The following is a 21615-nucleotide window of genomic DNA, read 5'->3' as shown; positions in this document are numbered from 1 at the left end:
GTGTACAGATTATCCATGTTGGACGGTAAGTGGATTCCCAAATAAGGTATAGATTCATTCTCCCAGGTAAATGGAAAATTAAGTTTGCATTGGTTTACCGTGTCAGTGGAAAGGGAAATATTTAAGGCCTTAGATTTGGAGAAGTTTATTTTGAAATTTGAGATGGTTCTAAACATGGAGAAATCTTTAAGTAGGTTCGGAATTGTAATTATTGGGTTGGTAAGAAATAGTAGAATGTCGTCTGCGAAAGCCGCTAATTTATAAGTTGTGTTATTAATCTTAACTCCACTAATATCCACATTCTCTCGTAGTCTACATAAGAAAGGCTCCAGGATAAGTATAAAAATTATGGGTGACAGAGGGCAACCCTGACGAGTGCCATTCGACAGGGAGAAGGCCTCCGACAGGACACCATTAACTTTGATTCTAGCCGTAGGGTATGAATATAAGAGGTTAATGAATCCCAACATTCGATCTTGTATGCCCAGGGATTTAAGGACATCTAACATATAGTCCCAGGCTATCCTGTCGAAGGCCTTCTCCGCATCGAGGGATAAGAAAAAACCCGGAGATTTTGATTTGATGAGCCAGTGTTGAACATGTATAGCCTTTATGGTGTTGTCCTTAGCCTCTCTTCCCGGCGTAAAGCCCGTTTGGTCGAGGGATATTATTCGAGGTAATAAGGGAAGTAAGCGATTAGCTATGATTTTAGCATATAATTTGATGTCGTTATTTAAGAGGGAAATGGGTCTGTAATTGGAAACAAGGGTTTTATCCTTGTTAGGCTTAGGAATCATGACAATGTGGGCTTCTAAGAGATCATTAGGAAGTGGGGACGGGAAAGGGCTAGAATTAAACGCGTTAAGAAATTGTGGGATCAAGACATCTTTGAAAGATCTGTAGTAATTAACCGAAAAACCGTCTGGGCCAGGACTTTTTCCAGTCTTTAATTGACCGAGTGCAGTTAAAGCTTCTCCTGCTTCCAGAGGCCTATCTATACTTTTCGCTGTGTCCGAGGATAAGGTATTAGGGCAGTAATTTTTCAAGAACTCAGAAATTAGATCTTTTCTTGAAGGCGTATTTTTAGGGCCAAATTCAGGAGTCAAGTTATAGAGTTTGGAGTAGAAGATTCGGAATTGGTCTGCGATATCTTCAGAAGAGGAATATTTTTTACCTTTAGGGTCAGTAATGGTAAATATGTTCTCAAATTTTTTAGATTTTGAGTGCAAGGTGTTAGCTAGTAATTTCCCCGTCTTATTTCCATGCTCATAGAAAAATTTTCGAGACATATCAAAACTGCGTTTGATCCTTTTGTCTAGGACTTCAGACAGTTCTAGCCTGAGTCTCGAAAGCTCCTCAAGCGTTTGTAGTGCCAAAGAATGTTTATGTATAAGTTCCAGGCTATTGATTTTATTAGTTAAATCGTTTATATGAGCCTGATGTAGTTTCTTCCTTCTCGCACCGAGCGAGATCAAACTGCCTCTAATGACACACTTGTGCGCGAGCCAAACATTTATAGGATGTACATCGCCAGTGTTGTTATGTATGAAAAATTCGGAGATCTGAACGTCCAATTTTTGCATGTTGTCAGCATATGTGAGGAGAGAATCATCTAGTCTCCAATATCTAGGAAGGATTGGTTTATTTTTGAAGGTCAAATGCAGAGTGATTGGGTTGTGGTCCGATATGAGCATGGGTTCTACTGTAGCGCTTTCAATAGTGTTTAGATCGTGGTGGGACAAGAAAAAATAGTCTATTCTAGAATAGGAGTCATGTGGGAGAGAGTAAAAAGTAAAGTCTTTTGAAGAGGGATTTAGTATTCGCCAGGTGTCGTGAATGGAAAGGTCTTTTAGCAAAGATTTAATACTACTCAGTGTTTTATATGATATTGTAGAGGAGCCAGTGGAGGTGTCTAGAAGGGGATTCAGGGCTATGTTGAAGTCTCCACCGAGTATCAATGAGCCGACGGAGAATGACTTAAGGACTTCAATAGTGTCCTTAAAGAATTGAACGTGGAGCCTGTTAGGGGCATATATGTTGGCCAAAGTCACAGGTTTATTATACAAGGATCCTTTAACAAACAGGTACCTGCCTTCATTATCAGTTTTAGTGTCCAAAATTTGAAAGGGGCAATACTTAGAAATTAGTATTGAAACTCCCTTCGATTTGGAGTTTGGGTTTGTAGTGTGGAGTATCAGAGGAAATCTCTTATCCGTAAAGGTTGGGCAATTGTTGGACTTAAAGTGGGTCTCCTGAAGGAATATTATGTCTGCTTTTGATTTCTTCAACAATAGTAAAAGCTTTGACCGTTTCTCTGGGATATTGAGGCCCTTTACATTAAGAGAGTAAAGTTTGATTGTCTTTTGAGGGTCTGTTGTAGGATTATTGGGGGTAGTCATATTAGTCAAAAGTAGGAGGGGATCCTCAAGTTGAGAAAATAGGAAAAACGAGGGTGAAGGGGTTTAAGGGAAGGTTTAGGTGTTGAGTATTAAATACTCAAAACAGATAGTACCGGTGACTATCACAATAATAAAAATAAAAATTAACAGGAGTAAAATTTCCCCGCAGGGAAAAATATGCGGTACAAGGTGAAGTAGTATCTTATTAGAAAAAAATAAAGAGATCTAACAAGAGCTACTCCGTGGGGGTTGGAGTGAACCGAGTCAGAGAACAATAAATCGGAACGACTGGATGCCCGCCGCCTACAGACTATTAAAGAAAGAAAGCAATATGCTATAGTAGAAATGATGAGGCTAACGGAATTCCCATTATAAAGGGTAATGAGAGACCGGAATCTGATAACATTCCAAATATATAAGATATAAACAATTGAAAGTAGTAAAACTGCTCAGCATCCGGACAGCATGTCAGTGTGTCAGGAGCGCTGTCCGGGTCTTAGGTACAGGTCACAACCATCAGTAATATTATCATAGGAAGAGAACTGCAGTAACAAAATGTAAGAAAGAGACAATTGCAGATCCCTTGCCCGTGTGGGTAGACCTGAAAACAGTAGTATCAATGCATAGTTAAATGATAGTGTTGATAATAGTAGAAAGAAACATTGTCTCCACCCTTCATAAATAAATCCAAAGAAAAATAAAAAAATAAAAAATAAAAAATACATTGAATGCCACAAAAGTTGCAGCATGAAGGGTAGCAATTTCGTATGTGTCTTAAAATTACCAAAACAAATACGTTTCAGGTCAAACCACAAGGGTTATATATATCAGGAGTAAGATAGAAGAAACATCAATAAACATCAATAAAATATATGTGTTTTAGACAATTTTGGAAAAAAGTGTAAATAACAGAATACACTCATTTATCCCTTCTGGGTTTCCTGGAATGTGGCACGTTTGTTGATTGAAGATCAGGATCTGGAATGCCTGGAGAATCTAGGTTGCTAGGTGATTGGGATCGTCGTCTCCTGGCTCTGTAAGGGGCCGTTTCCATAGCGACAGTGTCATCCTTCCTGCAGTCTCTGGAGTTGTCTTTAAAACGAAAGTCTGCATACCAATTTGGTAGTTCCATATATGGAATATTCATGGATTTGCAAAAGGCATGTAGATCTTCGGGTACCCTCAGCAGGGCAGTATGACCCTGATTGGTCGCTTGCAGGCCAAATGGAAACTTCCATTTGTAGATGATGCTTTTATTTCTCAGTGCATCCAATAAAGGTTTCAGATCACGTCTATTTTGGAGCGTGATTTTCGACAGATCTTGAAATATAGATAATGTAGAGCCCTCAAATTTCAGAGAAGAGCGCAGTCTTGCCTGCCTCAGAATATCCTCTTTCAGTAAGAAGTCATCTATATGGCATATGACATCTCTAGGAGGATCAGAGGGTCTGCCCTTGGGTCGCAGGGCCCTGTGCAGGCGTTCCATTTTAATGTTGGTTAAGGGTGGGCGACCCAGCAAATCGTTAAAAATTGTTAGAATTGCGGGGGAGAGTCGATCAAAATCAATCGATTCGGGCAGTCCCCGTACCCTCAAATTATGTCTCCTGCTTCTGTTCTCGAGGTCTTCTGTTTGGCGGTATAAGTCTCTCAGAAGCGTAATGTGTACGTTGGTTTTGTGGTTAATATGGCGCAGAGCTGCTGTCTGTTGCGCAGTAGTTTTTTCCACATCACTGACGCGCGCTGAAACTGCGCGTATGTCCAATTTCAGATCTGCAATGGCAGCTGATAGCGTCTCTTTAATATCAGCTGCCACGGAGTGTAGATCATTTAGGCTAAGGCTCTGTCGAGCGTCCGTAGCGAGGTGGGGATTCCGGTTGTCGGTAAGGGGGTTTGTGTCAAAGTTCCCTTGAGAAGTGGCCAATGTATCTGACTGGCCTCCCGGGAATTCGGCCATCATAAGATCTGACAGGAATTTCCAAAAGATTGTAAATTGGTGAAAATTCGTCGGGTAGAATGGAAAACAGTATGGGGATGATCACCGTGACAACGGGTATCAGATTAGTCGTATTCCAGTCAGTGGGACCCCTTACCGATTCCGTTAGCCGAGAATTGCAGCCTGCAGCAGCGGGAGCTTTCCAGTTAAGCAGCCATTCCCGATCACGGCTAGACCACGCCCCCCTGAATTGTTTTTTAACCAAACTAAATTTAAATACAGATATTTTATGCACTAGAAAGCTTGTCAGCAATGCCCTTCACATACACCCTAAGAGTTAATCATGGTAAGTGCAAATATTCTGTATGTACTACGGTCCTAATTGTAATATTAATATTTTAGCTGTGCACTCCCAACAAAAAAGGCTCAATTTACAGCCTTAGGGCCCTTTAACAGCCTTAGGGCCCTTTCACACTGATTGATCCCCGCTGAGCTGACAGATGACAGGGCGGTTCCTGCACACTGTCTAAGCATTGTTCATCAATGTGAAATGCGTCAGCTCTATTACCCCACTGTTTGCTGTTTTTTTGCTTTTGTAGTGTTAATAAAAAGGCACAACTTTTCATTTTATTTTTACATCTTATTGGAGTGCGGCTGTCCATAATTCTTCTTTTTTCATTTATGCTCTGTGCATTGCCTGCACCCATTGGGTTTTGAGCCATACATCCACCACTGAAGTGTACGCATCTGGAGCGGCGGTTTCCTTTTTCTACTCACAGGGGCGGACTAACCATTCGCTGCCCGAGGGCCCCATGCCACTAGGGGGCCCCATCAGGGTTGCCAGCCCTAGTAAAACCAGGGACAGTATGTAAAAATCTGTGTTTTTTTACATCTATCAGTGCTGTCATTTAAAACATGTACTGTACCAGGTAGATTCACTTACACTGAAGGTTTGGTAAATTTCACATTCTTTCCATTATAAATAAACCCCTAAAGCTGGCCAAAGACGGAGCAAATTTCTTTCCTAAAACCACGGGCATCTGGCATAGGGTTACTTGAAGCTGCAACCACAGACTGTGTTGACAGGGGAATTCCTCCCGCTGAGCCATTGTATTCTCCCAGTGGGGGAAGCCATCTCCGCCAGGAAAACACAGTGGATTATTGCTAGCGGCTATACCAGCTAGCGATAATCGCATGCAAAATATGGCAGGCTGGTTGTAATAGAGTTGATCAATCAACTTGGATACATTCAGCCTGCCCATACATGGTTCAATTCTCTCCCAGTTCCTGCTGAACCGGCCAAAATTTGAACCATCTATGGCTGGTCTAGCTAGTAGTAGTTATTCACATTCAAGTGATCTTTTGTAACTTCTCCAAGCCACTTTTCTTTTAGTTCACATGAGTGTCAGAAAGATACCCCAGCACTTATATCCACACAGGTAGCACAGAAACATTGGAATTCCAGTCTCCTTGCAATGTGTAGATGTTGGTTGTCCAAAAATAGCATGGGAAGCTGTGGCACTACCCTGTTCTTGTACATAATCCTGATCTTGGTGTCGGGTAGTCTGCATGGTGTAATTTCCTCGATTTACATGGCTAAAGTTGTAAACTGTTGTCAAATGGCCAGTGTTAAGCATTCTATGTGGAAGACTGAAGGCATGGATGGTTGTTTCACTTTGACGTAGATAGCCTTTTTCACGTGAACTACTTGTCATCTGTTCAAAATGTGCACCTGTCCTTTAAAGTAGTGGTCATCAACCCACTAACAGGCCAGGTTTTATGTATTACCATGGGGAGATGCAGTCTAGAATACTGCAATCACTGAGCAGCAAATGATATCACCTGTGATGTATTTCAGTTATCTTGCAAACCTGGCCTGTTAGTGGGTCCTGAGGACAGGGTTAATGGCCACTGCTTTAAAGGGTGTCCCCTTTCCTTAAGATGCAACAACTGCTGAGTCTTGACCTGTAGAATTGGTCCTCGTATATTGGGCCATTCATTTGTTGAGAGAAATTTTGTTTCCCCAAATAATGTACAAGGTCCAAGCATCACTCACTACATTGTACTGTATGTACCAAGTTACTTTGCTTGTGTCTGGGTGTTGGGTCATGTTTTGTCTGTGTGTAGGCCCTACTCTGTGCATTTCATCATTGGTTGAAGTCATCAACAATGGCAGTTAATGATGCAGTCAACCAATGAGGACATGCATTGGGCAGAGCTACATACAGTGACATCACAACATGGTGAGGGAGATACACACACAGGAGAGATTTTAACCAAGTGGTTTCCAGTTTCCTAAGCAAACCTATGTGGTCATATTCTCATACTAAAAGAAGAAGCACTGTTGCAGCGAGTGTTTTTATGTTATTTTTTTATGCCAATTTGGCTTTGATCGGCTGTTCATGATCATAACTTGGAAACGATAACATGACATCACTACTGGTTTACCCTATTGGTGTCAAGGGCGCCATTTAAAAAAAAAAATGAAAGCATTCAAAAACACAGACCTTGGTGTTTTGAAAGCCTTTCAAGGGCAGAGGAGGGATTTGGGGTCTTATAAACCGCAGAGGTATCGCCGCGAACATCAGATCATAGGCAGTAATTCTAGCATCTAGACTTCCTAAATCTAAAGTGGTAAAAAGCTTTTAAAGTGTTGCCTATAGTTGGAAAAGGTTACATCGTTTGTCAAAAAGGCGTGCGCAAATTGAAAGTGTGACATGTTTGGCATCTGTTTACTTTTATATTTTCCAAAAATTTGGATAATGTATTTATTTATTTATTTTAATGCAAAAAAAAAAACAAAAACTGCTGCACAAATACGGTGTGACATAAAGCCTCTACTTTTAAAATAAATAAATAATAGTTTGGGGGTTGTAACTAATTTCCTAAAAAAAAAAATACTAAATTATTCCCTGTTAACAAAAGTGTAAAAAAAAAAAAAAAAAGACCTGGAGCTGAAGTGGATATACAGTATATTATGCTCCCCATTAACCTTTGCTGTTAACACGGCATATTGGTGTTTCTGTGTTCTTTGAAGTGTACTTCAGCAGTTACTTTAACAGCCTAGAGATATGATGCCATAAATCATAAAGATGATGAATGGGAGACTCTATAAAGGGTTCTGCTCTGTACTCAACTACTAGGCTTTACATGTTTTTAGTCAAATATATTTTATAAAAGCTCATTCTGGAGTTATTTTTCCCACTCATCTGTATCTACGCAACAACAAAAAAATTGGTACCCTAGAGTTGTTTTTAAAAAAAAGCCATAATTACCTGAAGTAGATTTAATGGTCTCAAACTGGAAGTATTTTTAATGCCAAATGGCCCACCTGTTGAAGAAAAGTCTTTTGTTTAACATCAAAGCAAAATCGGTTGAAGGATATATAAAAATTCTGGATCTTGTTTGAGAACAGCAAACCATAAAAAGAAACCTTGTGTTTTTTATCCATTTATTTTTTGTTTGTTTTTTTGCCCGAAAGCATATACGTCTGGTGTTGTAGTGAAAAAATAATGCAAATATATTTTTCGTGAATATTTATATGACCAAAGTTAATTTGTATTGTCTGCAACAACAATGTTTAAACTTGATATAACAATACATTCTAAACATTTTTAAATTGCTGCTATAGTTTTTGTCCTAAGACTTACTTTTTTTTTTAATCAACCTTTTAAAGTATCAGCACGATCAGTTTTCCTGTTGGAAAAAGTCTGATGAGAGCTTTTGGTCGGGAATCCCGACCGTGTGTATGCTCCATCAGACTTTTTCCAACAAAAAAAACTGCTGGAAAAAGATAGAGAGCAGGAACGCTTTTTTTTCCAGTCAGGAAAAAAACTAATCGTAATTTCCAATCGGGTGTACAAATCCCAATGTGCAAAATTCCAACGTATGCTCGGAAACAATTTGACGCATGCCTTAGAAGCATAGAACTTAATTTTCTTGGCTCGTCGTAGTCTTTTACGTCACCGCGTTCTTGGCAGTCAAAAGTTCTCCGAACTTGTGTGACCGTGTGTATGCAAGGCAGGCTTGAGAGGAATTCCGTCGGAAAAACACGATTGGTTTTCCCGTCGGAAAAAAGTTGGATGTTTTTTCCAACGGGAAAAATGTAGCCAGCGGCATCACTGACGTCTTCGCAAATTCCGGCCAGTCACAGAGCTGGAGTCTGTGAAACCGGAAGGCAGGTGAAGATGGGAGCCCCCTTTTTCTCAGCACTGGAGGGTCTTGTTTTAAGGTAGATTTAACATGATGTGCTAGTATGCGATGCATACTAGCACAGTATGACATTACTTTGCAGGTTCCAGTGGTTTACAACTGATAACTGTTTACAATTTGCATTTGTGTAGATTTAGGACATATATGTGAACAATCTTTTATAATACTGATATATCAAATGTGATAGTGTCAAAATTTAAATACAATGTTCACAAAACTACTGAATATAAAATACATAGATAAAAAGATATGTATGAATATATGTAGAAAATGCAAAAAATATAAAAAAAAAAAATCTTAAAAATTGCAGAAGAAATCTGGCATTAAATTATGAACCTAATTGCATCATTTTTATGATAAGGCATATGAAATAAAGCTCCTTTTTTCTGGCAAATATTGACCTTAATTTTTTGTGTGGTATTCAGAAAGAAATCAAAACTCGTTGATCTAAAATATCTGCATAAATGTTCATAATTTTCAGAGCACAATAATACCACCAAACCGCCACCAACAACTAAATAATACTAACCTGCCTGAGAGGCAGACTGCATGGCAGCCGGCAATGTGCCTGGCATTGTACCTGGCACCAGGCCTCCTGGAGGTAAAATGCCACTCAGATTTATCCCTGCGGGGGCTATGGCACCAGTACTACACCCCAGCATGGTATTTGAGCCACTCATCAATGCCTGTGGGCCACTGTGGAACAGGAAAGAAAGTAATATTAATTGGTACAGAAGTTTGTGGAGTAAAAGGGAGACTACTAAATGCAAAGAGGAAACGAACAACATGTTGGGTTAAGACTTTGACTAATTCACTTATGGCCTTTTTCTATTTTTTTTTCCTTTCTAAACATTGTGCCTGTATGATACAATCATTCCCATAGATTTCCTTAAATCCATTGCCCAGTGTTGTCCTTGTTTGCATATGGTCATAGGTTAACCTGCAATTGTTTTTCTCTAAAGCAAAATTCCAGAAAGTCCATATTTTGTCTAAATGTGTACCCTTATTTTTAATAATGTGATTTGCAAGCAATTCATTAATAACCTGATGCTTATGAGCACCTTAGCTAAGCAAATAAAAAAGGGATAAAGATGATTGTATTTTACCACAAGTCACACATTTTTTTTAGTCTAGGTAATTTTAATATTGAAGATGCTCATTCTTCCTTGCAACCATAAATGAAAATGTAACCATATTTTAAAATAAAAAACCAACTGCAAAACAAAAAACTGTTGCTGGGAATTTCCAGTTGATCCAGGGAAAATCCGATTTCCCCTCGGGGGATCAGGAAGGAATTTTTTCCCCTGCTGTAGAAAATTGGATCATGCTTTGCTGGAGTATTTTGCCTTCCTCTGGATCAACTGTGGGTATAGGATTGTGTATATGGAATTATGATTTTTTTTATTGGTTGAACTAGATGGTCTTTTTTCAACCCGACTATGTAACTATGAATTTAAAAGATAAAACAATTGTGCAACACAAAAAATATTACTTTATACAGTGTATACTAAAAATACTAGGCTGGTAATGCCCTAGCTTTACAAGTTACTAATTAAGCAATACTACCCTTAACTGACATATTACCCTTAAAAGATAAGTTCACCTTTGGGAACATGTTACGTTTCACCCTAAATATGGGTGGAACATGTAACATGTTCCCAATGCTGTAGCTGCTGCCCACTGCCCCCTCCCTGTGGCAGCAGTACGGGAAGAAGTTTCCGGTACTAGCTGTCACTTTTTAAAATCAGCGTGGCCGTGCGGGGCTTTCCGCCCACACACCTGCGTCATTCAGTCACTCAGCTCTGTGTGTGAATGAACAACAAGCTATATATTGTGGTTGTTGGCTTGTAGTTCTCAATGAACTACCACGGCGCTGTGGAGTGCCATGGTAGTCATTGATTTCTTCCTTTCAGTGTATCTGCTTGCCCATATAGGATGTACGGGTACACAGATATGCTGACAGACCTGAAGGAGACCTGCATGGAACCAGTGATCTTCTGAGCGCTGGTGCAATGCTCTACAGGCTCCAAAAGAAGAAAAAAAATGCACCTTTTTATCTGCAAAAAAATGTGCATTTATACATTTTTCTAAAAAGGTGAACTTATCCATTAACTGAAAACATTCAGTTTCCTTAATGACAAAGTTGAAAAAGGATGCTGAAACGATTCTGAATATATTTATTTTCTTAGGTTTTCATAGATGAATTTGTGATTGAGAAAGTTAGTAGACTGAAACTAACTACCAGCTAGCAAATCCACTTGTTAAAACCAAGGTGTGATCCTTACATAGCAAGTTGGAATATATTATTTAATACACACATATACACACACACACACACACACATACATACATATACACACTGCATACTGATATAAAAGAGGTAAAACATAGGTTCTATAAAATTCTCAAAGAACTCCAGTGCTAAAACTGCGTGCCTTGGAAGCTCAGATCAGTTGGTATACACTCTCACAGCAAGTTTATAGGAATATCAACCATGTGTACATACAGTATCTCACAGAAGTGAGTACACCCCTCACATTTCTGTAAATATTTTCTGTATTACATCTTTTAATGAGACAACACTGAAGAAATTACAATAAGAACTGGCCTTGCCATGGTCAACCAAAGAAGTTGAGTGCACGCACATATCCAGAGGTTGTCTTTGGACGTATGAGTGCTGCCAGCATTGCTGCAGAGGTTGAAGGGGTGGGGGGTCAGCCTGTCAGACCATACACCACACACTGCATCAAATTGGTTTGCATGGCAGTTCCAGAAGGAAGCCTCTTCTAAAGATGATGCACAAGAAAGCCAGCAAACAGTTTGCTTAAGACAAGCAGACTAAGGACATGGATTACTGGAACCATGTCCTGTGATCTGGTGAGGCCAAGATAAACTTATTTTGTTCAGATGGTGTCAAGCCTTGTGTGGCGGCAACCAGGTAAGGAGTACAAAGACAAGTGTGTCTTGCCTACAGTCAAGCATGGTGGTGGAAGTGTCATGGTCTGGGGCTGCATGAGTGCTGCTGGCACTGGGGAACTACAGTTCATTGAGGGAACCATGAATGCCAACATGTACTGTGACATAATGAAGCAGAGCTTGATCCCCCCCCTGCAGAGACTAAGCTGCAGGGCAGCATTTCAACATAATGACCCCAAACACACCTCCAAGACGATCTGCCTTGCTGAAGAAGCTGAGGGTAATGGTGATGGACTGGCCAAGCATGTCTCCAGACCTAAACCCTATTGAGCATCTGTGGGGCATCCTCAAACGGAAGGTGGAGGAGCGCAAGGTCTCCAACATCCACCAGCTCCGTGATGTTGTCATGGAGGAGGAGAAGAGGACTCCAGTGGCAACCTATGAAGCTCTGGTGAACTCCATGCCCAAGAGAGTTAAGGCAGTGCTGGAAAATAATGGTGGCCACACAAAATATTAACACGTTGGGCCTAATTTGGGCATTTTCACTTAGGGGTGTACTCACTTTTGTTGCCAGCAGTTTAGACATTAATGGCTGCGTGTTGAGTTATTTTGGAGGGGACAGCAAATTTACACTGTTATACAAGCTGTACACTCACTACTTTACATTATAGCAAAGTGTCATTTCTTCAGTGTTGTCACATGAAAAAATATAATAAAATATTTACAAAAATGTGAGGGGGTGTACCAACCTTCGTGACATACTGTACCTTTTGTAACTCTAAATGAACTGACAAAGAAACAAGTGCCTTTTGATAAGTAGAAAAATTACATTTATTTTCCATAGAACTTGAGTACAAACTCTAACCTATGATCTCAAAAAACAACAGACACAATAATGTTTATTTCTATAGCTGTAGGCACTATTGAGAAATTTATTGTCAAATTGTATAACAGAAGCATTGAAACCTAAGCTATTTCTGTCTTTTGCACTGGGATTTCGGCCATGTGAGTCCACTAATGTAAACACATAACAATTTTGTTTCTAAGCTGCCAGAAAACCTGACTGAAACCTGCCTTTAAAAGCTTTGTTGTGATGTCTGAATTAATTACTTCACAGTGAAGGCAGCTAGAGAGGTAAGTGAGGGTTTTGTTATAAAAGCACTTTTGCCGTGTGTGTAAATATGTTAAAGATAGATCCCATACACTGGGGGCTCCCCTCCCATGGTTTAATGCTCGATTTGTCTATAAAGCCTTGTACACACGACCGGTTTTCCCATCGGGAAAACTGGCATGAGAGCTTTTGGCCGGGAAAACCGGTCGTGTGTATGCTCCATCGCAGTTTTCCCGACCGGAAAACTACCGAAAAAAAAAAAAGAAGAGAACCAGCTCTTTTTTTTTTCCGCCAACATTCCCGGCGGTTTTTAACCCGGCAGTTTCCCTATGGGAAAACACTGCGAAGGAGAATACATACAGCCGGGATTCCCGACCAAAGCTCTCATGGCAGTTTTCCTGTCGAGATACCCGGTCGTGTAGTGGGGGGAAAAAGTTAGAGCAGGTTCTCAGTTTTCCCCTCGGGTAAAAAGTCTGCCGGGAATCCCGTACGTGTGTACGAGGCTTTAATCATATAATTAAAGGCTTAAGGGTAGGTTTCGTTATTAAAACAGAAAAAAAAAGGCAAGGGGATCATAATATATGTTAAACTTTGTACAACAATATATATTTAATTGAACACAGTACATCATGTATTGTGTCTACAAGACAAACAGGTAAAACTAATTATGACAAGTTGATGAATAAGCCTTAATATGTTTATAAAAATCTTTCCAATTTTTAAGTACTTACAGTAACCAAAGCATAAATTAGTTTAGTCTCCCTGGCCTAAGCTGCTAAAATAGGATCTGTGATTGGTTCCCAAGCATTACTGTATAATGCTATTTTTTGTAGTGTCATACATCCAACAACGTATACATTGTTGATCACTATCACTGAATATTTCAGCTAAACAAATTGTGACCACACAGTAGCGGTTGCAAATAGAAAAAGCAAAAGAGTTACAACAGAACAGTAAGATGCATGAGAGCCGACTGAAGGAATCTAAAAAAGGAGAGACCCACTGAAACATTTGTACGCTGCAATGGAAGAGAGAACCCGAGAAGCACAGAGGATGTACATGAAATGCAGAAATAAAGGGAACACTGTCAGAGAGGAGAAATGTTTATTTATTAAAAATAAAAGATACTCAGAGTTCTAAAAGTTGTAGAAAAATAAGACCAGAAAAGAGAAAAGCAATGTAAGTTTTATTGACGACATCCTACTGCACTGCTGTATAACACAAATCAACAGAAGTCAAAGGAAGAAAAATGAGAAGAGTGTGCATTGTCTGAGCACTGTCCTAAAGCACCAAGTCACTTATACCTCCCCAAAAACACATGGGACAATCACAGAACATACGTGATCGTACGTAATTTTTATCTTTCTGAAGATCTTACAAATAAGTTCAGTATTCTTATTACACAATATGTCTTGGTTATGAGTGTTAAAACTATACCCATGATGTGCTGCTGCACACAAAATCAATGGTCATTTCCTTTAAATGTTACGATACAGAATGTTTTCTTCATTGAACGCAACTTGGCAATACATTTAGGGGAATGCTGCAGGTCTAAACGAGTCTCAGCCCTAGGACATGTGCTCCTGGTGTAAGACATTGGTCCTTTGAGGTCTGTCTGATTGAAATAATTACTGGACCATATACTCAGTCCTCAATCTCAACCCAGAAAAGGGAACTGGGGGTCTGTGTTACTGTAATTTTAAGCTAGGGTGTATAATTGACCCTTTACATTGCCCATCTATGGCAAAGTGAAAGAGTAATTTAAAGCTCAACTCTGAAAACTCCAGAGGGAGGTTACAAAACCAGTCACGCTGCAAAAGGAGATAAACAGTCTTTATCACATGAAACTCCTGCCTGGGGTCAAAGTGCAGGTGTTTCCTGATGGATTATTGCAAAAATACCAAAGAAATAATCAAAAGGACACCAAAACGTAAGTAAGGCCCCATCCACACGCGGTGTGTTCCACTTGGATCTGTTCACTGATCCCCACTGAGCAGGAGGATGGTTGTCCAATGTATGCTTATGCAGGACACAGCCCACTCACCTCTATGGCCGGTTGGATGTAAACGGACCGCTTGTCCATTTACACCCTTACTGCCATCCAAGCCACTAGACAGAAAGAGAAAAGAGAACATCTGTCTTCTTTTGGATGATCGGATTGGATGTCAGTGGGTGTAAACAGACATGTTTGCACCCCCTGTTTCATAGAGGAGAATGGAGGGTCTGATTGGGTTCGCCTGAAAAACTGACAGGTGGAAGCGATAGGTTCACTCATGTGAAAGGGGCTTAAGAATTCTCATGGCACCTATATCTTGACAATATTTATGTTGCCTGGAGTTCAGCTTTACCTTCCTCACCTCCCAAGCAACTTACACACACCTTTCTTCAACCCTACACTATTTAATTTAGATACTGGGACTGAGAAAATAAAGCCCTTTGTAATGCCAAACCACCATGTCTGAACTGACACAGGCCTATGGGCTCTTTTCCTGCTTCCCTGTGATGGTGTAGGCCAATCATATGGCATTGGTGTTGTCACATGAGAGAGGTGGGGCAAGTCACATGTTCATTCATACCCGGGTACTTCTTTTCACTCCTGGCAGGACTGAATAGAGCAGTGGTGGAGAGATTGAAAAGGAGAGAGTATGCAGCTGAGGAAAGGGGGTGCTATGTGATATTTTACCTTGCCCTGAATGGGCAAGCAATGGAAATGGTTATATCTGAGAATAGGACATTGGGATGGACAGAAGTGGTGGTCACATGAGTCAGCATTAAATAACCGTCAGGCTACTTGTCCTACAAGACCTTCTCAAAATTTGTTTTTACAAAGCCTATTGGTCATCTTTATGTGATTAAAGTACCGGCTGGACAAAACGTAAAAGAAAAAAGAAAAAAAAGAAAGGAGGAAACATTTCTTATGGCGTAAGTGTCCTAATGTGAAAAATATCGCACTTCTGTCATTTCAGCAAGTCGAGACTGAAACCATAAAATTCTTGTCACATTATCAACAATAGCAAGAGTTCTAAGTTAAATGTTGTACCAGAACGCTTCTCAACCCCAATCACAGACCCGAACACCACTGTAAAGTAAATAAAAGCTGGAAAGAAGAAAGTGTCTGTACTGCTCAATTTATCCCATTTCCAACAGACATTAGGAATATAGGGCCAGATTCACAAAGGAGATACGACGTTGTATCTCTGTTTCCATCTATGCGACTGATTCATAGAACCAGTTACGCATAGATATCCATAAGATCCGACAATTGTTTTACACTGTCGGATCTTAGGATGCAGTACCGCGGCCGCCGCTGGGGGGAGTTTGCGTCGTAAACCAGCGCCGGGTATGCAAATTAGGAGTTACGGCGATCCACAACGGATTTTCGCGTTCACTACGTCGCCGCTAGTCTAGTTTCCCGTTGCAAATTTAGTCTTCGTTTTGGGTGCCCTAACTTTAGTCAGCAATCGTATTGCCGTCTAAAGTATGGCCGTCGTTCCCGCGTCGAAATTTAAAATCGTTTGCGTAACACGTCCGGGAATATGGAAGTACGCTACGCGCGTCGCCATTCGAAAAAATGTCACGGCGCGCAAAGCACGACGGGAATTGCGAAACGGAGCAAGCGCAGTAGGTCCGGCGCAGGAGCGCGCCTAATTTAAATGGCACACGCCCATTTGAACTGGCCCGCCTTGCGCCGGAGGCCGCCAGCGTAGTTTTCATTGCAAGTGCTTTGTGAATCAGGCACTTGCGATACCTTACGCCGCCGCGATTCTACGTAAATCTGGCCCATAATTTCTAAAATCTGAGTAGCACAAAAAAAAAAAAGAATTTTCCTAAATAAATATAAAAATATTTTTGAAGAATAAAAACAATGCAGAGCACAGAACCCGATCTGTTGAAGAGATCTAAAAGCTACGGAGTGTCAAGATGAAGGGAACTTACCATCCAACTACATTGATGATGTTAAGTCCAGCAGGATTTGTCATAACTTGGGTGGAGGCAGTTCCAGTAGTAATAGATGTTACCATGGTAGACAGCGGAATGGTCATTACAGGTAACCCCTGACTCAGAGACATTTGCTGCTGAGCAAACGGTGCTATCAATGTAGGCTGCTGTGAACTAAAGCTCGAGTCTTGGGGTGTGGGGGTGACAGAAGGAGTGATAGGAGCGGAGCTGCAAACATCGGGTGGATGCGGTGTCGATGATGGGGTGTTGGTTGGTGTAGGAGTAGATGGTTTGGGTGTTCCAGATCCTGCTCATTGAGAAAAATAAAAGAGCACTAGTACAAAAACACATTTGTTTAAAAAGTGATAAAAAAGTTATTAAAAAAATATCATGCTTAATAAAAAAATAGCGATTTAGATTAATATAGAATGATTAATAAGAACTTCAAATATGTGACACACTAGTTTCACAAAGGCAAGACAACACAGACTTGCTACAAAAAGACGAAAAGAAAAACACCTCATTAACCGGTCGCAAATGCTTCAAACCCATTTAATAGCAAAACAAATCATAGAAATATAATGCTTTGTTAGTCGAGCCAAATATCGGCAGTTGAAGCAAACATTCTCATTTTCCAAACAAAAACTTTTTTTTTTCTTTTTAATGTTAACATGTTTGTATTTCTCTTTCTTTAAAAATCATTGTCAAACAATCAATGCAGCTTTTCCAAATCCAGACACAGGCAACAAGAAAAGCCTACCTGAACTTCCAGTTTAAATCAGCCAAATACATTGCAGATGTACTGAAAACAAAAAGTTGTGCAAAGCCTTACACTTTGTTTTTGTCCGAGAGGGACCCTTGCTCCGAGTGGAAGCAAGGGTCCTAGTTGCAAGGGTCCAACACACATCGCTACTGAATCAGCGAGATCTCTCCAATTGGAATATGGAATCTCAAACATTGCATTTTATTTCTTTATAGAAGTGGTACAATATCCCTGAGGAAGATTCTATTGACATAATAATCGAAACGCGTTGTATAACCCTCTACTTGTAACCATTGGCCTTTTCACTGGTGGTTACAGGACAAGTAGTGGGAATTACCACTTTGTTTTCCAATACATGCAATGTTTTAACACTTTGTACAATATATGCAATACGTTTAATTCAATGATTTTTTTCTATAATGTTTACATGTGTAATAAAATATATTTTTTATATAAAATTAAAATTATTTTCCATTGCCTTAAAATTCCCAGAATTAGACCCCTTTCACACTGAAACGTTTTTACAGCGTTTTAGCGTTAGAAATAGCGCTATTAAAACGCTCATAAAACGCTCTCCATTCATCTCAATGGACCCTTGCACACTGAGTCCTGCAAGCAGCATCTTTGGAGCAGCTTTTGGGCGCTGAAAAAAAACGCTCCAAAAACACCCCTCTCAAATGAAATGAATTGAAAGCCTTACCCTTTCACACTGAGGCACAGCAAAAACGCCCCAAAACGTTAGCGTCTTAGCGGTGCTTTACCAGCACATTGGGATTGCAGATGAGGCTTCGCTCGAAAAAACGCTCGAATAACGCCCCAGTGTGAAAGAGTGAGTTAAAACTTAGGCCCGTACACACGACCGAGGAACTCGACGTGCCAAACACATCAAGTTCCTCGTCGAGTTCAGTGTGGAAGCCGCCGAGGAACTCCCTACAGTATGCGGTCAGTGGACTGACTTAAGCACTTGTGTGTGGCTGTTTTTTCTTTAAAGAAAGTGAATTGTAGACTGTGAATACCTTTTATTTATATGCAGCTGGAAAGTATTTAGCCGATGTAAATTGAAAGTTCAATTGGGATTTACAGTAGAAGTCCACCAAACACTGATATTCAAGTTTTGGCTGCACACCATTGGGTTCTATCAGCTATATTAGCCTTACATAAGTATTACCTCTCTAAAGGATTATGTTGACAGGCGTTCTAGAAAAATGCTTTTGACGTGCGTTTGCCCTTCCAGTGCTCCTTGCTGTGAAGACCAGTTATAGGTAGGGGCAGTGACCTTTTTTTTGTTTAGTTTTGTGTTCTAGACAAATACTTCATTTACATTTAAGTGCATACATGCATTTGAATGAAAAATAAAACATTTTGTAGAAAAGGCTTTGTTTGGTTTGACTTACTTTGCCTGCAAGTCAAATGCACCACAATAGGGCCTGCTACAGCTGACTCTCATAGGCAGAGGCATGATGGGACTTGTAGTTCTGCAACAGCTGGCAAGCCGCCGTTTTGAGACCCCTGGGATAGAGCTTTAGGGGCACTCTGCACATGCTCAGCTTGGTGTGTATTGCTAGGAGAGTTTTCTTATTTTTTTTCCTTGGGAGGCTGCATGTGATCAGCACAGGGCCAATCAGCACTGTCCAGACAGAGGGTCAGGGGGACACTCAGAAGAGAAGGAAAACTCCTACAAGCTTTAACCATACACTGATAGAAATCATACAAATGCAATATACTGTTGAAAAGAAAAGGGTATTTAGTTTTAATTTGAACTAAAATTATTGAATTTCCATGTTCTGTCTACGGTTTAAGAACATATATAATGGGTTTAGTAACACTTTAACCACTTCCCGACCGCCGCATGTATATGTACGTCCACAGAATGGCACGTACAGGCACATGGGCGTACATGTACGTCCCTGCCTTTCCGCGGGTCCGGGGTCCTATCGGGAACCCCCCCCCCCCGCTACATGCGGCGGTCGGATACCCGCGGGGAGCGATCCGGGACGAGGGTGCGGCTATTAGTTTCTAGACGCCCCCTCGCGATCGCTCCCCTGGAGCTGAAGAACGGGGAGAGCCGTATGTAAACACGGCTTCCCCGTGCTTCACTGTGGCGGCTGCATCGATCGAGTCATCCCTTTTATTAGGGAGACTCGATCGATGACGTCAGTCCTACAGCCACACCCCCCTACAGTTGTAAACACACACTAGGTGAACCCTAACTCCTACAGCGCCCCCTGTGGTTAACTCCCAAACTGCAACTGTCATTTTCACAATAAACAATGCAATTTAAATGCATTTTTTGCTGTGAAAATGACAATGGTCCCAAAAATGTGTCAAAATTGTCCGAAGTGTCCGCCATAATGCCGCAATCACGAAAAAAATCGCTGATCACCGCCATTAGTAGTAAAAAAATTAATAAAAAATAAAACTATCTCCTATTTTGTAAACGCTATAAATTTTGCGCAAACCAATCGATAAACGCTTATTGCGATTTTTTTTAACAAAAATAGGTAGAAGAATACGTATCGGCCTAAACTGAGGAAAGAAATTTTTTTTATATATGTTTTTGGGGGATATTTATAACAGCAAAAAGTAAAAAATATTGAATTTTTTTCAAAATTGTCGCTCTATTTTTGTTTATAGCGCAAAAAATAAAAACCGCAGAGGTGATCAAATACCACCAAAAATAAGCTCTATTTGTGGGGAAAAAGGACGCCAATTTTGTTTGGGAGCCACGTCGCACGAGCGTGCAATTGTCAGTTAAAGCGACGCAGTGCCGAATTGTAAAAACGCCTTTGGGCATTTAGCAGCATATAGGTCCATGGGGCTTAAGTGGTTAAGCCACATGGTCACTTTCCCTATCAATTCATAGGGGAACCAGAAGCAGTTGTTTGACAACATTGCTTTATAAACTGAAGCAGGACAAAACTATATGTTGTGAAGGGAAAACGTCTGCTATGGTTTTTGAATGTGATAAACCCACAAGGTGGCACAATCTAACTGTATCCATACAATACTGAGTCATCAGGTTTAGGTGGTCTTGCTCTTTAAACCCATTAATGTCTCATTTAAAAGCCAATTTTGCCTGCAACCCACATCATTACAAAGGCTTGGCTGACTTCAATGCAACCAAAGTATTTAAAAAAAATATATATATGGAAGTTGCAACGACTTGTAGTCATTTTGCACATTTCCAGCAGCTTTGATGTACTCAAAGTTTAATACCTGTGAGGCAATATTAAATATATATATATTAAAAACATAAAAATTATTATATAAAGTAAATATAGTTCAAAAAGCCAATACCGGGTTTTTGTCAACTATTTGACATGCTGTGAGGTTTTACACATACAAAAAAAACAATAACGCTTAGCTTATTTTCTCTTTAAAATCAGCAGCTTCTAAAATTCCAATCCCAAAAAAATTAAAATAAAAAAAAATAAAATACACTGTATTTCCTTTTGTCACACTGAATACCTGGTTTGCATTGCATTATTTTTTAAAAAGCATAAAAACAAGTCAGTCATTCTAGCAATTTTCCATTATAAATACGTACACACAAAGGGTGCATACAGTGAAAAGTAAAAAACAAAATATATAAGCGTATATAAAAAACAAAAAAACACACAATTACATTAAAAACACAAAATACATACAGTTAACAGAACATATTGCTATCAAGTCTACAAGGCTTTTACAAGCATTGAAGCGCACACAAGCATACACGTTGGTGTCACCAATCCATTAGAAAGAAGGGTTTAATCTTCAAGACCTCTACATCAAAGGCCTATGGAGATTTAATGGGTAATTTAGGGCGTGACTCACTTTGTGATGAGCTGGCTGGTGACAAAGCGGCTGGCGAGAGCATGCTGACTTGATTAAGGTCCACAGACTGTTTTCGAGAGAGACTTGGTGGTTTAGATGGAGGAGGGGTTGTAGATTTTAGATGGCCACTTGCCTGTAGGGGGCTAAATATATTACCTGAAAAAACAAAAACAAAAAATGGAACAACGAAAAAAAACATGTATTAAAAACATCAACCCACTATTGAAGAAGTCATGCCTAGCAAGCTGTGGACAGTAGGTGTGCAATAAATGCCCAGAAGAACTTCATCAAAGTCTGTCAGTTACGTGCAGTATGTCCTGTCCTTCTAGCACACAAACACACTGGTTAGGCACACATTTAACTTTGATCGCCCTTCGATATTGAACCCCTTCCTAGCCAGTGTCAGGCCGCGTACACACGGTCGGTCTAAACCGATGAAAACGGCCTGAAGTCCAGTTTCATCGGTCCAAACCAACCGTGTGTACGGCCCATCGGACAAAAATTTTAGAACTTGCTTTAAAATCGA

At 40.2% G+C, this 21615-nt stretch overlaps 1 protein-coding gene across 3 annotated transcripts in view; it reads right to left on the bottom strand.

The window, feature by feature from the left end:
- The window catches only part of SUPT20H (SPT20 homolog, SAGA complex component), a 120136-nt gene that overhangs the window by 20806 nt on the left and 77715 nt on the right, over window positions 1-21615 (bottom strand). For all 3 annotated transcript variants that reach the window (XM_040340386.1, XM_040340388.1, XM_040340387.1), the window contains exons 18-21: window positions 21090-21245; window positions 16508-16817; window positions 9074-9240; window positions 7608-7663 (exon numbers count right to left, since the gene is read on the bottom strand). In XM_040340386.1, coding sequence (XP_040196320.1) covers window positions 7608-7663; window positions 9074-9240; window positions 16508-16817; window positions 21090-21245 — 689 coding nt within the window. The remainder of the gene's footprint in view (window positions 1-7607; window positions 7664-9073; window positions 9241-16507; window positions 16818-21089; window positions 21246-21615) is intronic.

Source organism: Rana temporaria, chromosome 2 (assembly GCF_905171775.1).
Source record: "Rana temporaria chromosome 2, aRanTem1.1, whole genome shotgun sequence".
In the NCBI taxonomy this organism is placed as follows: domain Eukaryota; kingdom Metazoa; phylum Chordata; class Amphibia; order Anura; family Ranidae; genus Rana; species Rana temporaria.
The sequence above is the reverse complement of the archived record's forward strand: the minus strand, read 5'-3'. Positions and strand labels throughout refer to the sequence as shown.